Here is a 13953-nt window from a genome sequence, read left to right on the forward strand (position 1 = left end):
CAGCAACATTAAAATGTAAACTCGAGTGACAACTATGACTGGGCGTCTGTCCTACGCCCAGCATTGCAGAACGGTGTGAAAGGGGATGCCAAGATGAATGACACAGGCTGTCGGCAGGGAGCTTCGGGGCCAGCTGGAGAGACGAATGGTGCATCTCTCCTCTCCTGAGTCATACACACCTATATTATACCTTATGTATCTCAGGCTTCTTAAGTCAACATCGCCTTTAATTCTCAGCACATCCTTGGAGGAGGTAAAACAGGGACGGCTGTTCTCATTTTCAGAGGGTGACTGACTCAGGGCCCCACAGAAGATATGGAGGCAGAGTGGGAGGAAGAACACAGGTGCCCCCGACCCTGGGCTGCTGATCCTTCTGCTGATCCACAGATGAGGCACATGCGAGAAGCCCAGCTTGGCCTTGTGGCTTCACTTTCAACATAAAAGGCAACTAATGAGTAAAAAGCACAACTAAATGAGGAGAAACTAGGGCGGAATGTATTAACAGATGAAAACTTCTAGGATCCGAAATAAAGTGAAACATTCTAGCCTTACCAACTACTTACTAAGAAAATGATAGAAGGTTTTCTTCTAGGAGAAGAAATGACATTTTAGCACCACATGAGGGAGGCGGGTAGGGAGTTAAAGTGACATCCTAGGGAAATTTTATTTCTCTGGAAAACCAGCTCATTCTTCCACAACTTATTTCTCCTGAATTAAGTTCAAGGTAGAATCTGCCAATATTAGTTACTTTTGATGAGAAATGGGAGGTATATACATAATATCTAATACTCTGTGGTGGACTCAATTCTCCAGATTATTTGGGGACCGTTCTACACCTTGTTGCTTCACTGTGGCTTTTCAGTTTTCTATAAGTTGAAGTGGTGTCCCAGGGTAGTCTACCATGTGAGGAAAAACACATTTGTTGCCATGTTTGGGTGTATTTTTGAAATGAGTACAATTTCATACTCATTTTTTTTAAAGCTCCTAATTCAAAGTAATCGGGTGGCCACAATAACGCTACATTCTTCCTTAAATGGACTCAGCTGGCACAGAGTGACTCCGATAATGAAAAATGCTCTTGTCCAAGCCCTTGATATTGTGCTGTGAAAACCAAAGATGACCAAGGTAAGAGTTAATTGGCAGAGTCAGATTATAGCCCAGGTTTTCGGATCAGCAGGCTCATCTCATAGCTAGACGCTGCCTTTGAGAGAGTAAAGACCTGTAGATAAACTTGGAGAAGGCACCACGCTGATTGTTACTCGGTCTTTAAGCACCCTAGTGGTCAGCTTGCTGAGGGAGATCAAGTCAGGGGCCACACTCACACCTCCTCTGAATTCAACTGGCTCTGGCTGTCCCCCAGTCGGTGAGAGGAGGCGGCAGGCACACAACGTGGCCTCCAGGACCATGAGCCAAAAGCAGCTGTGTCTATTCAGACTGCTTACCAATCCATTACCAAGAGCCCGCTTTGACTTGCTCAAACTCCCACCATGGAGCCCAGGTCAGTAGAGAGTCCGTAGAGGGAGGAAGGGAAATCTGGACACTGAAGACAGCAAAAAATGTCCTACAGCAACTGCCAATAAGCAGAAATGCTACAGAAATGTCCTGCATGTCATGTGTCGACACAGGGAGGGTGACGGAGACTCCCTGGAATAGGAAGGTGACAGGATGTGCACGATAAGGTCACACCAGGACAATCTGAAGCCAACCACAGATCCCTAAATCCACCCACACGTGCAGGGAAGGTAAGCAAAGGCAAGTGAGTGAGTGGTGAGAACTGCCATTGGCACATCAGGGTCTAAATTGTCTATAATAATCGTATCCGGAGAAAAGACCAAGTACCTGAGCGATTAGTCCATCCACATATACCCCGACAAAGGGAGAGTCTGAGAAGCTGGGATTCCCAGCACGGCCCTCTAACTGGAACTGATGACCCAGGGCTTCCCCGTGTACAAGCACATCTGAAGTAACAGGCTGCAAAGTATCTAACTGTCCAAGCAAAAGCTAACACTTCCATGCTTTCTGGATTAGAATTAGCAGCCACCAGGCCACAATCTGAATAAAGAGACCTTTGTTTTCACATCAATCCATTTTCTGTTCCACTGACTTGGTGCTATTCAACCTAATATTGCCTGTATGCACATACGTATGTGTGCTTGTATGCACATGTGTACGTATGTATGTATATCTGTATCATGTATGTGTGTACACTGCAGCTTTCAAATCAGATCATAACACCTTCCTATAAATCTCTTTATTACAAGTGAGGGAGTCAGTACACCAATCTCTTCCCACCTATGAATTCTCTTTAGCAAAAGTAAAACAGCCCCACCATATTATAATGTGCTCTGTGATTCTTTTCTAGCAACTGTAAGAGTTATATGTGAATTGTGAGGGATTCCTGCTTGAGATCATTAGAAAAAGAGGGCAGCGGGGATTGAGAAGAGGGAAGTGAGGCTGATAGGGCAGCAAGGTTAGAGTTTTTTGAGGGAAGATTTGGAAGAGAGGAGGGAGCTGAGGCCAGGGAAACCTGGGCTCTGACTCATGCTGCGACTGCGTGAGTCTCGGCATGAACTTGCACCACCGAGCTGAAACCGGGGAAGAAAGCTGAGCAGCATCTGCTCCGCCTTGCCTCTCGAAGCTCTCTGCCTCTCGAAGCCATTGTGGGCCCCAGGAATCAGCAGTCAAGACCCTGAGTCAAAACCAGAGAGGAATGCGATGGACAGGCGGATGCAGGAGAAATCCCATTGTCACCTTTATCTGCGATGAGCAAAATGGATTTACAAGCAGCTCACTGAGATTATGGAGAAGAGAGACTAGATATTTCCAATGAGCTAAGGATGCTTCTTGGAATTTGAGCCATATAGGATTCATTTTTATTTATTTAAGATGCATAAGATGAAATTTTATGCCACTTAATGTATCTTTGTTTTTATTTTAATTAATATTTAAGAATTGTCATGGGCTAACTGGTGGTGAGGCCCAAATCCCACTTTTCCCGATTAGTGAATTCTCCTGCCACAGGGATTTCAGGAGCCTGGCCATCAGGTGACCCTATCTGATGGACTGTCATTACCAGGGACCATGCGGCAGACCTATGCCGGTCTCCACAATGAAGTGAGACCCGGGAACTCCTTGCTCTTCTCTCCTCTTCTCTGCTCATCAGGTAACTCACATGTTACAGGTTTCACGTGTTCTGGTCTGAGCCCTACAGGGTCCCCTCTCTCTCTCCCTGCTCCCCTTGCAGGTGCCAGCCCCCCACATGTCCAGGAGAGCTGGGCCATCAGCTGGCCCGGGTGAGGCAAACATAATGTGTGCCTCCAACCGAGGCGAAGGGGCCCTCGCTCTATTTTGCGAAATGGTGAAGTGGGTACAAATTCTACAAACGTGCGCTGAAAACACACAGATAACAAGTAGGCATCCTGTCAGCGTGATGCAATTTAAAAACAGACACTAGGAACCAAAACACCGAAGGGCGTGAGGCAAAATGTCCCCTGAACCAGGCTGAGAAAACACTCTCTGACCAGATACCAGACTACTGCTTACCTCCAGCGGGCACCTGCTGTTTACCTCAGGCAAGTACCTGCTGTTTACCTCCAGGTGGCATCTGCTGTTTACCTCAGGGGAGTACCTGCTTTTTACCTCAGGGGACATTTGCTGTTTACCTCAGGTAACTACCTGCTGTTTACCTCAGGGGACACCTGTTTACCTCAGAGAAGTCCCTGCTGTTTACCTCCAGAGGGCACCTGCTGTTTACCTCAGGGGAGCATCTGCTGTCTATCTCCAGGGCGTATTTGCTGTTTACCTCTGGTGAGTACCTGCTGTTTACCTCCAGGGGGTATCTACTGTTTACTTCAGGAGAGCACCTGCTGTTTACCTCCAGGAGGCACCACTCCAGCTGGCACAACTCCACGTACAGAGAGGGTCCTGTGAATGGTGCTCCCGGGGTGGCACAGTACAGTAGCCCTGCCCTGGCTCTAGCGCCCATGGGTGGGAGTTGTTGCCTCAGAAGATGAGGGCCGAGCGGAGCCCTGCTTGCCCGCCTGTGCCACGCCATTTGGGGATCTGAAACGGGGAGCGTTGGCGATGCGTGTGTGTCTGCTTTGATCTACGTCTACCCTCCTATTGCTTCCCTTCCTGCGTTCCAATTTCAAGGTTTCAAACTCTAACTCCAGAGAACAAGGAGGTGTTTTACATGTGCAACGACTTAAAAAGTTAGTTTAAAAAAATTCTTGAAAATAATTAACGAGGCCACTGAATTACCTGTGCGTGCTTTGAGACCCAGTGACGGAGGACATTCAGTACTCGATTGGTGGCTGTTCTACGTATAATAAACTCTTTGTCGCATGTTCTCTCGGTGTTGTTAAATCCTTAGGAGGAAAAGAAACACACATGCTGGAGTTAAAACCAACCCCCAGGGACCCGGAAAGGTCACTTATTTTAGGACATTGGTTAATGAAACTCACAAATGACACATCTTGGCAAAGAGGTGCAGGTGGCTTCAGACTGTTGTGAAGGCAGCTGACTGACCTATTGTACACCCTCAGCAGCGAGGCCACCGCGTGGCTACAGGTGCAATTAGATGAATAATGTGCACATATTTATTAAAGGCCACTGATTAAAGCTAAAGCGGGTCTAATGACCCTTCTATTTACGCCTGTCTTGTTCTATAGAACAAAGCCAAGAAGGAGTTCGAACAGTTTTTGAGTCACAGGTAATTAGTTTATAGTCTTTGCCCAAAGTCATTATATAACCAATAACAGTTTCAATATTTGTGGATGGATGAGTCCATATCTTGGCTCACAGACGATACAGATACTCTGTCGTGTACCCACACATCGAGAAGCAGTCTCGCATAGTGGTTACGCACATGAACTCCACGGCCAGACTGTCTGCATTGAAATCCTGTTTTCCTACCCTGGCAAGTTACAGCACCTTGCTGGTGACCAGTTTCCTCACGTCCTGCATGGGATAATAAGTGTACCGACCCCACAGAGTTGTTGTGGAGGTTAAGTTAGTTAATACACGTTAAGCATTTAGGCACCTGGGACAGTAGTGAGAGCTCAACAAATGTTAGCTATTATTACAATTCAATATTGGTTCAGTGTCTTTGTGTCCTCTCTGTGCCAGCCTATGTCTCTATCTAGGCCACCTTTTCACTATCAAGAAACCATTTTAATATTTTTCTACTGACTCTCTATTTTATTTTTATTAATTTAATTTTTTAATTTTTTTTCTGAGGAATAGTGTCCCTGAGCTAACATCTGTGCCAACCTTCCTCTATTTTATGTGGGATGCTGCCACAGCATGGCTTAATGAGTGGTGCTAGATCTGTGCCCAGGATCCAAACCTGCAAACCCCGGGCCACCGAAGCAGAGCATGCAAACTTAACCACTATACCACCAGGCCGGCCACCTGACTCTCTATTTTAAAAGATATTTTCTGCCTCGCAATCATAATTAAGTGACATGTTTCCTTTAAAAGTGAATTCAAGCCTTACATAAGTTCACTGGCAAACTTCTTGAAAGTTGTCTTTACCCACTGATTCCACTTCCTCATCTCCTGCTGGCTCTACATCCTACTCCAAGCTTCTCACCCCATCTTACCGCCAAAAAAGCTCCCATTAAGGTCACCAATAACCTCCATACCTCTAAATCTAAGAGATAGCTTCCATCTCCCCACAGGAAATCTCATCTAATGAACCCCTATAGGCAAATTACTCACATATTTATATCCCCAGACCTCTTCTCTGAGCTCTGGACCCATATATCTAACTGCCTCTTGATATTTTCCTCTTAGATGTTTCAAAAATCTCAAACTCAATATGCGCAAAAGAAAAGTCCATGCCTTTCTACCAAACCTTGTCCTCTTCCAGTGTTCCCTGCCTCAGTAAAGGAACACCACCAGCCATCCAGGTATATAAGCCTGAAATTTTGGAATTGTTCCTGGCTCATCTCTCTGTTTCTTCCTGATAATCTTACCTGCTAAGTAAATCTCAACTCTGTCCATATCTTCTTCTCTACAAAGCCAAAACCTGAGTTGAGCTACCAGCAACTCTCATCTGATCTACTGACAATAGCCTCCCAACTGGGCTCCACTGTCACTCTTGACTCCTCAAATCTGTTCTTTCCACTAAAGTCAGAAAGATCTTTTCAAAGGGCAAATCAGATGTGTCATTCCCCTGTTTAAAGTTCTTCGATGGCTCTTATGATAAATACATAGCCTACAAGGTCTTCCGTGGTTTGGCCTCTAGCTCCCTCTCAGCCTCTTCTGGAACCATATTCCTCTCATTGTTTCCACTGCAATCTCAGCACTCTTCTCTTAGTCCGTTATCCTCATCCCAGGGCCTTTGCACATACTGCTCCATATCTGGCACAATTATTGCTCCCCTTTTCACTCAATGAAAGCCACTCTTGCTTATTTCACTTCTTCAAATAAGCCCTTCCTGGCCTGAGTTGGACAAATCCCCCATACACATCTCATAGCCTCATGCAGATTTACTTTGTGGCACTTGCTACATTTGCAACTTTACATTTATTTATTTAATTATCAGATCAATATTTGTGTCCTCCATGAAGACAGGGATTGGGTATGTTTTTGCTGAGCTTGAGCACATATCTGGCATGTAGCAGATACTGTACACAATATATATTTGCTGAATAAATGAATGAAAGCCTGGATAATAGGAACTTACTAAGTATTTATTGAATGTGATATGAATGTAAGGATGATTGCGTGAAAGACTGAATGAACAGTCCTCAGAGCTTATGAATAAGTTAAACAACAAAAAAAAACTATGAGCTTCTAAAGGGCAGAGGCCCCTTCTCCATACTCCCCTTCGAATGTAGACAGGCAGCTTCCACCCATTAGTAGACACTGTCAGAGGATGATGATGATGTGCTCTTGGCAGACTAGATATCTTTGAAAAATCTTTTGCTATTAAAAGGTTAGAAATTCTGGGTAAAATATAATAAATATCTTTTTAAATACATTGCTGAGTGCTCAAGAAAATAATGAACTTTCCAGGCTCAAACACACAGAGAGATCTGAAAACCAAAACCAAGTCTCTGAATGGCCGCTGGCTGCCCTGAGAGGAGGGAAGCTTACCGGCCTTGGTAACATGAGATTTGGACTGTAAATTCACATGGTTTTGGAGAAGAAGCTCCAGGGCCTTCATGTACAGGTGACGGAATGGGAACTGAGACTCCCACATAAAGCTGGAACTGTCAAAAGACCCCTCTCTGTGAAATAGTGGACTAGAGAGAAAAAAATTCTCCAACTTGCGCAAGGAGACAGTTAAAAAATGTGTCTGCCTCAGCCTGGATCTCAGTGGGGTGACCAAAAGCCTCTCTAGGAAGGATGACCACAGGCCCACCTCATGTAGGTTTAAAGCTCAGACTGAACCATTCTGACGTGGTCGGCCCCTCTAGATGAGAAGTTAAAATAAAAAGTGGCCCAGGCCAGTGATAACCCTGCGCACCTGACAAAAGCACAGACAGAATCTCTCTGGAGGGACACACAGTCACCTCGGCCTGTATGAGATTACCACCGAGAAAGTCCCTGAAGGAAAACTCACAACCCAAAATGACAAAACACACGAACCATCCACCACGAACAAGGATCAGGAGACACAGGGATAAGGAAGTCCCCCCCGTCCCCCCTCCCATGACCAAGAATTTCAGGTATAAGAGCTATTAGATAGTTCCAGTTTAAACATCCTAAAATTAGGATTTTTACAAAGACCAAAGATATAAAAGTGGGAACTGAAAACACGAGAAAAGAATTAAAAAGTACTTAAAAAGTCAGATTTTACAAGAACCACATAAAAATTCTTCAAATTAGTAGAATTATTCTTTCAATTATTGTTGAAAAAGAGACTAGAAATAGAAAATTCAAAACATATATAAGATAGATAAACACAGATTAGACCCACTGAATACAGAAAGAGCAAACTTTCTGAGATCTGAAAAATAGATCTGAGAAAATTACTCAAATGCAGCACAAAGAGGAAGGGAGATGAAAAACAGAAAACAAGGGTTAAAAGACATGAAGGAAAGAAGTATTTCTCAACATACATCTAGTAAATGTGTCAGAAGAAGAGAAAAAGAACCAGAGAGAGGCAATATAGGGAAAGAATTTTTCAGGCTTGATGAAAGACATGAATCTTCAGGTTTAGGAATTAGAATGAACCCTAAGCAGGATAAATAAAATGAAAATCACACTTGACAAACTGTGAAATGGCAGAACTCCAAGACAAAGATATCTTTGAAGCAACTGGCAAGAATATATATGTAACCTATAATCAAAAGGCAGATGAAGAGGATGGGAAATGGTATGAGAAAAGGGGAAAGTATATTAGAAGGCTCAGATTTATCAAGTTAGAGTCGAGGTCTCAACTGGAGTGAGAGCTGAGGAGTCAGCATTTTGCTAGAGAATGAAAGTCAAAAGCTCTTGAAATACTGAAAAAGCAAGGTGAGGCAGAGTTCCCCCCCACATATATAAGTAAAAAGATGGCTAATCAGTGCGATGAGAACAGAATGGGTGAGAGATGGGAGTGAGGAAGGGACTGAAGGATGGAGATCAAAATGAAGACGAATTTTAAAAGAGCTGCTCTTCTTTAACGTATTTTAGAAAAACATCAGCCACCACTAGTCCCTTTGTGTCTGTATCAGGAGTGGGTGGATATGGGAGCTTATTTTGAAAGACATGCAAGAAAGGCAAGGAACGCTCTTCTACTCTCCAAATTATCCAGTATACATAGTAAAAGACCATTTAAGGGCTTTTCTTTATCAAATTTCCAACATTTCCATAAATTCAAATCTCAACCTCTATTACCATTTAGGTTAGGATTTGATTATACTGCTTGCATGCTCTTCATAACTGCTTCTAAGAACCATGTTATTTATCTTTTTTGTATAGATGACAGCTTGGTAAGTTTTCAAACATCTCTTTGCTGCTCAGAGCTCATCACCTTCTGCCACTTGCAGAGCTCAAAATTCTCTTGGAAACCGACCAGGCACTCACTTAAGTGATCAACAACGTGCACTCAGTCAGTGCAGCTGGAACAATCCACAGTGAGTGGTTAAGACAGCCAGAGTAGAAAGATTAGCCACATGTAGGACCAGCCTTCCAAGACTGAGAACAAGGGAAGGAAGGCTCCCAAAACACATCCTCCTCAAAAAACCCCTTTACATGGCAAGCCACCCCTGATATGGCTCCAGGATGGACCAGAAGTAAAGTTTAGGGCAAATTACTTAACCTCTCCATGGCTGGGTTTCCTTACTCGTAAAAGGAGAATAGTGCTACCACTTAAAGTTATTTTAAAGATTAAATAATTCCCGTAAAACAAGAATTAGTCCAGGGTGTTCAAGAAAATCATATTCATTGTAATTATGTTCTCACTTACAGCTGGCTTCATCCATCCATCCTCTTGAGCCCAATGCTCCTCACAATATACTTTTGACAGTATGCTAGTTTATAAGGATATGTGAACACAGTAAAGATTTGATGGACACCAAGCCATTTCCTTCCTGAAGAACATTTTTCATTGCTTGATCAACAGATAGAGGTCTTTGATCTTAGAGAGAAATACTCTCTCAAATCTATTTAAACCGCCACCAATTTGGAACTTCCCTAAACCAGATACACAAACCATCTATCTGAGGGGCGCGCCTGTAGCAAATCCTGACACAGCAAGTTTTACAAAAGGTGCCACTGCTTATGCATTAACTGAAATTGCCTTAACTGGGCTCTCACGTACTAAACTGATACGTGTGGTCTTGCTGTAATATACATATAGGTCTACACTCCCAATCAGACATGCGCATCTCCCCACTTTTCAAAGACTTCATAGCTGTGAAATTAGAGCAACAATTTTTCACAACTCACCAAACTTCCTCCTTATTGCAAGCCACTATCTAAATTGGGGGCTGCTTGGGCAATATTTACTTCTGAATTTAAACATGAACTATACAACTAATTGGTGGCAACATCCATGTGGAAACCATTCTGTCCTAGAATCATGGATCCACCCCCCAAGGAGTTCTTGAGCCATTTTTTGGGAACAGCAAATAGCACATCTTTGCGGGGTTTTAAACATCTTTCACCTGTCAAGTGTAATGGCACAACCAAACTATACATATACCAGGAGAGTTTATCTTACTAATATCAGACATCTGGAATACTGTTACCCGGAGATTTTTGTCTTTCCAATTTGTGCATATTCTTTTTCAGTTGTAGGCACTGGTCAAACTGGCTAATTTGGGCAATAAAAGTCATCTGGAAAAGTAATATGAACCAAACCCCATATACATGAATTTAAGAATGAGATTCGACTTTACAGTGCTTCCCCCAGACACCCTGCGAGTCATCCCACCTCTAAAAGCAATTGGCAGATGTGCCATCTCTCCATTAAACTATACACTCCTTAGTGAAGGGATTTTATCTCAAGCATTTTTGTAGGCCTTTCAGCTTTGCACATAGGCAGTCAGTAGTTATTTTTCTTAACAAAAATTGCATCACTCCCAATGCAAACTATCTGAAAGTGTCTGCAGATGCCATATCTCTGAATTAAGGTCATTCTTTCACCATATTACCAGGATGACTATGTGTTTGAAATCTATCACCAGCAGAACATACAAGAAAGTAGTGGGGAGGGAGGCAAAGAAGTTGAAAATAGAAAAAAGGAGGGAAATTTTTATTTTATTCCTTGAATGACGTGATACTCAGCCAACTTCACTGCCTACTTTCTAAGAGGCAAGTAAAACAATGGTGAGATGGAAACAAGATTACTGTCCACCCTGAGGCTACCTGAGCACAAACTGTAAAAGATAAGGAATTCTTGAAGATGGTGAAATAGCACCAAAGTAGATCACCAAGGAGTGGACTGCAGAGCTGTATTAATGCCAACAAAGCATCTATAAGCCGTCCTCCCGACTTGGCGAGGAAAGTTAGAATGGAAGCAGGAAGAGCCAAAAGCACAGGGACAATATTGATGTCAGTGGTCCACAGTGATGAGCTGCCTGGGAGAAAAGTAAACTCTAACTCTTGGTTACCTTAATTGTACTTCTATGAACTGTTTCTTGTTGTGTTTTTGTCATTGTAGGTCTTAATAAATTTAGGCTTGTTGAATGAATGCACTGCAATCACTTTAATGGTTATATTGGTGGGGGGATTAAGATAACTGCCATGTCAGTGATGTATCTTTTTCACTTTATACAAATGGGACACAATCTGTCCAATAAAATCAATGTTATCAACATGCTTTGCTTTATCCAGTACACATCTTTCTACAAAATTGCGTGCAATACAAAATCATATCATTGGTTTGTACGTTTTTGTGCACTGGGGTTACAACTGTATTTCTACTCTCTAGTTGTTGGCAAAGAAAGATTATTAATATTTATTGCTGCTTTGTGCCAGGCGCTGTGCTGCGTGCTTTACAAGTGGTCTATAAATTAACCCTCATGATTAAGGGCAGTAACAACAACTGCCATTTATTGCATGCCCACCAGGTGCTGAGCATGGCTCCATGAGTAATGTAGCTTCTTCAACAACAACAGCAACCGAGTCGGGTAAACGTCATTATCCTTATTTATGGACAAAGAGACAGGACGTCAAAGAGGTTAAGAAATTTGGCAAAGATCAGAGAGTTAATAAGTGGCAGAACCAGGACTTGAGCCCAGGTATGTCCATTCCCAAGGCCAGAGAGCTTTTAATTACATCTCACTCCTGGATCCAGAGTTTAGGCTTTAAGTTTTTCTTGCAAGTTTGTAAACCAACACTAAAAACTACAAGAGAAGATGCTATTCGAATATTTGGGGGAATTAAGTGCTTTCCTTTTAATTCTCTCTTCTAAATTTTGAAGTGTGATGAGAGCATGGCGCCATTATAAGAGAGATGTGTTTCATACTGTAATGTATTTTAAACAAAACACTTTATTTATCTAATTGGAATTAAAATTTCCTCAAAATGTGCTCTTTCCACAAATTTATTACATTTCCTATGTGACCATTAGATAGACCATCATTTTCTAAAAGTCCAGTCATGACCTATTAATGGGGAGTGAAATCAATTTAGTGGGTTGCTACCAGCATTAAAAAAATGAAATAGAAGAAAATTATCTGAGTAGATTGTACATAGTGAGAGTGAGTTCTCTTCAGGGAAACATTCGTATCAAGTGTGCGTGTGTGTGTGTGTGTGTGTGTGTGTGTGTGTGTGTGTGTATCCTGGGTCAAATGTAAAATATATTTCTTAGAATGGGTTGCAATAAAAATGTCTGAAAGTGACTGATATAGCAATCTGATTACCGGACTATGTTTAAACTATCTGCATTACTTTCCCACAAATCTTGGGTAACTAAGTCTGTTCTTTACTCTGAAACATGTCTGGAGGAACAGAGGATGCTTCTCTTATTGTCCCTTCTTTGCTTCTGTCACCAAACACTCTCCCCATTCTCCACCCAACCCTCCAGTTTGTCCCCCTCTGCCTCATTCCTTGGTTCCTGATCCATTCTCCAGCTGACTCTATTCAGTTCTCACTCCCTTGGGGACATAACTCTCTCTCATGGTTTTTCTATGCACTCCCACCTGACACCTCCAGTTCCAACATTTGCCCCAAATCCCTCATAGCAAGCTTCTTAGGAGACATTTCCATATTAATGACATATTCTCCCCTCATAAGAAACACATCAAAAAATCAAATTTATGTTTCTTGCTCTCAAGCTCCTTCCCATTTTAACTTTGCTATTGAGTTAATGGGATAACCATGTTTTTAGCTTCTCAGGTGGGAAACCTCACTCTTCTCTATCTCTCCTTGGTTTTTCCCATTCAGTCAACAAATACTGTTAACTTTTTGGTTGCAAATGTCAGATTTATCCATTTCTCTCCATCCTTCTGCCACAATCCTAAGTCTGGGTCTTCACACATGGGTTGTAGCTATTGTCTCCTAGATTTTTCTCCTTTCTCCATTCTCTCTGTCCTTCTATTCTTTCTCCATCCATAATTCAATTATTTAGTCAATATCCATGGAGCATCTACTATGTTCCAGTGACTGTGTAGGTGCTGGGTGAATGAAAGAGATGTGGTCCCTGCTCTCAGGGAGTTTGTTCTTTAAATGGGGAGGAGATAGCCTCCAAACGAGTACAACACCAAGAACATATCATTTGAAACCCTGAAAATGAGCAAGTTACCTGTCTCTTCAAGAGTAAGCTTAAACATCCCTTTAACTTCTTGTTGCTCTAGCACGAGTATTTCTAAAGTCTTCCTATTGCCCACTGAACCAAGTCTAGAATGTTTTCCTAGACATGAAGAGGATAAGCTACTTGCTCAAGGTCACATGGCTAGTAAACTCAAAAAGAATAGGTAAATGCAGACCAGTAGGATATTCGCACATACACTGTGGTGAAAATCATGATAACAGTGTTCAGAGAATCTATGAATTGACATACTTATTCTCGAGAGACGATCTAGAATAATAGTTATGACTGCAGAAAGTGGACTTCAGTCTGTATAGGGTAGAACATTTGGTGTAGTAATTACTGGTGCAATCAATTCCTTCCATTTTAATGGAATATTGGTTAGAAATCTTTGTTTGCAAAAGGAACAGCACACCCAACCTAAAGTGGCTTAGATTAAAAGGGAATTGCTATTTTATATCTCTGAGCTAGACTCAGATTCCATTTGATTCAGAGGCACATGATGTGAGACTGGCTTCTGTCTATCTCTCTTCAGTGCCTTCATTCTCTCATGTCCAGGTAGCAAAAATGCGTAAGGCCATGCCAGTCTTATAACCTCATATCACACCATCCAGAGGATGAGAAGGCATTCTTTCTAGTAGCTTCCACTGAAGAGAGAAATTTCTATCCTAGAAGCTCCCAAACAAATCCTTGCATTTCACTGGCCCAAAGTGCATCATTCACCTTGCTGGGACTCATCACTGTGGTGACAGTGGGGGAGC

The 13953-nt window shown here is 42.4% G+C and overlaps 1 protein-coding gene across 7 annotated transcripts in view; it reads right to left on the bottom strand.

Annotated features, from left to right (window-relative positions):
* The window catches only part of RASGRF2 (Ras protein specific guanine nucleotide releasing factor 2), a 222075-nt gene that overhangs the window by 39931 nt on the left and 168191 nt on the right, over positions 1–13953 (bottom strand). For all 7 annotated transcript variants that reach the window (XM_070517863.1, XM_044777914.2, XM_070517862.1 and 4 more), the window contains one exon: positions 4261–4367. In XM_070517863.1, coding sequence (XP_070373964.1) covers positions 4261–4367 — 107 coding nt within the window. The remainder of the gene's footprint in view (positions 1–4260; positions 4368–13953) is intronic.

This window comes from Equus asinus, chromosome 9, assembly GCF_041296235.1.
Source record: "Equus asinus isolate D_3611 breed Donkey chromosome 9, EquAss-T2T_v2, whole genome shotgun sequence".
In the NCBI taxonomy this organism is placed as follows: Eukaryota; Metazoa; Chordata; class Mammalia; order Perissodactyla; family Equidae; genus Equus; species Equus asinus.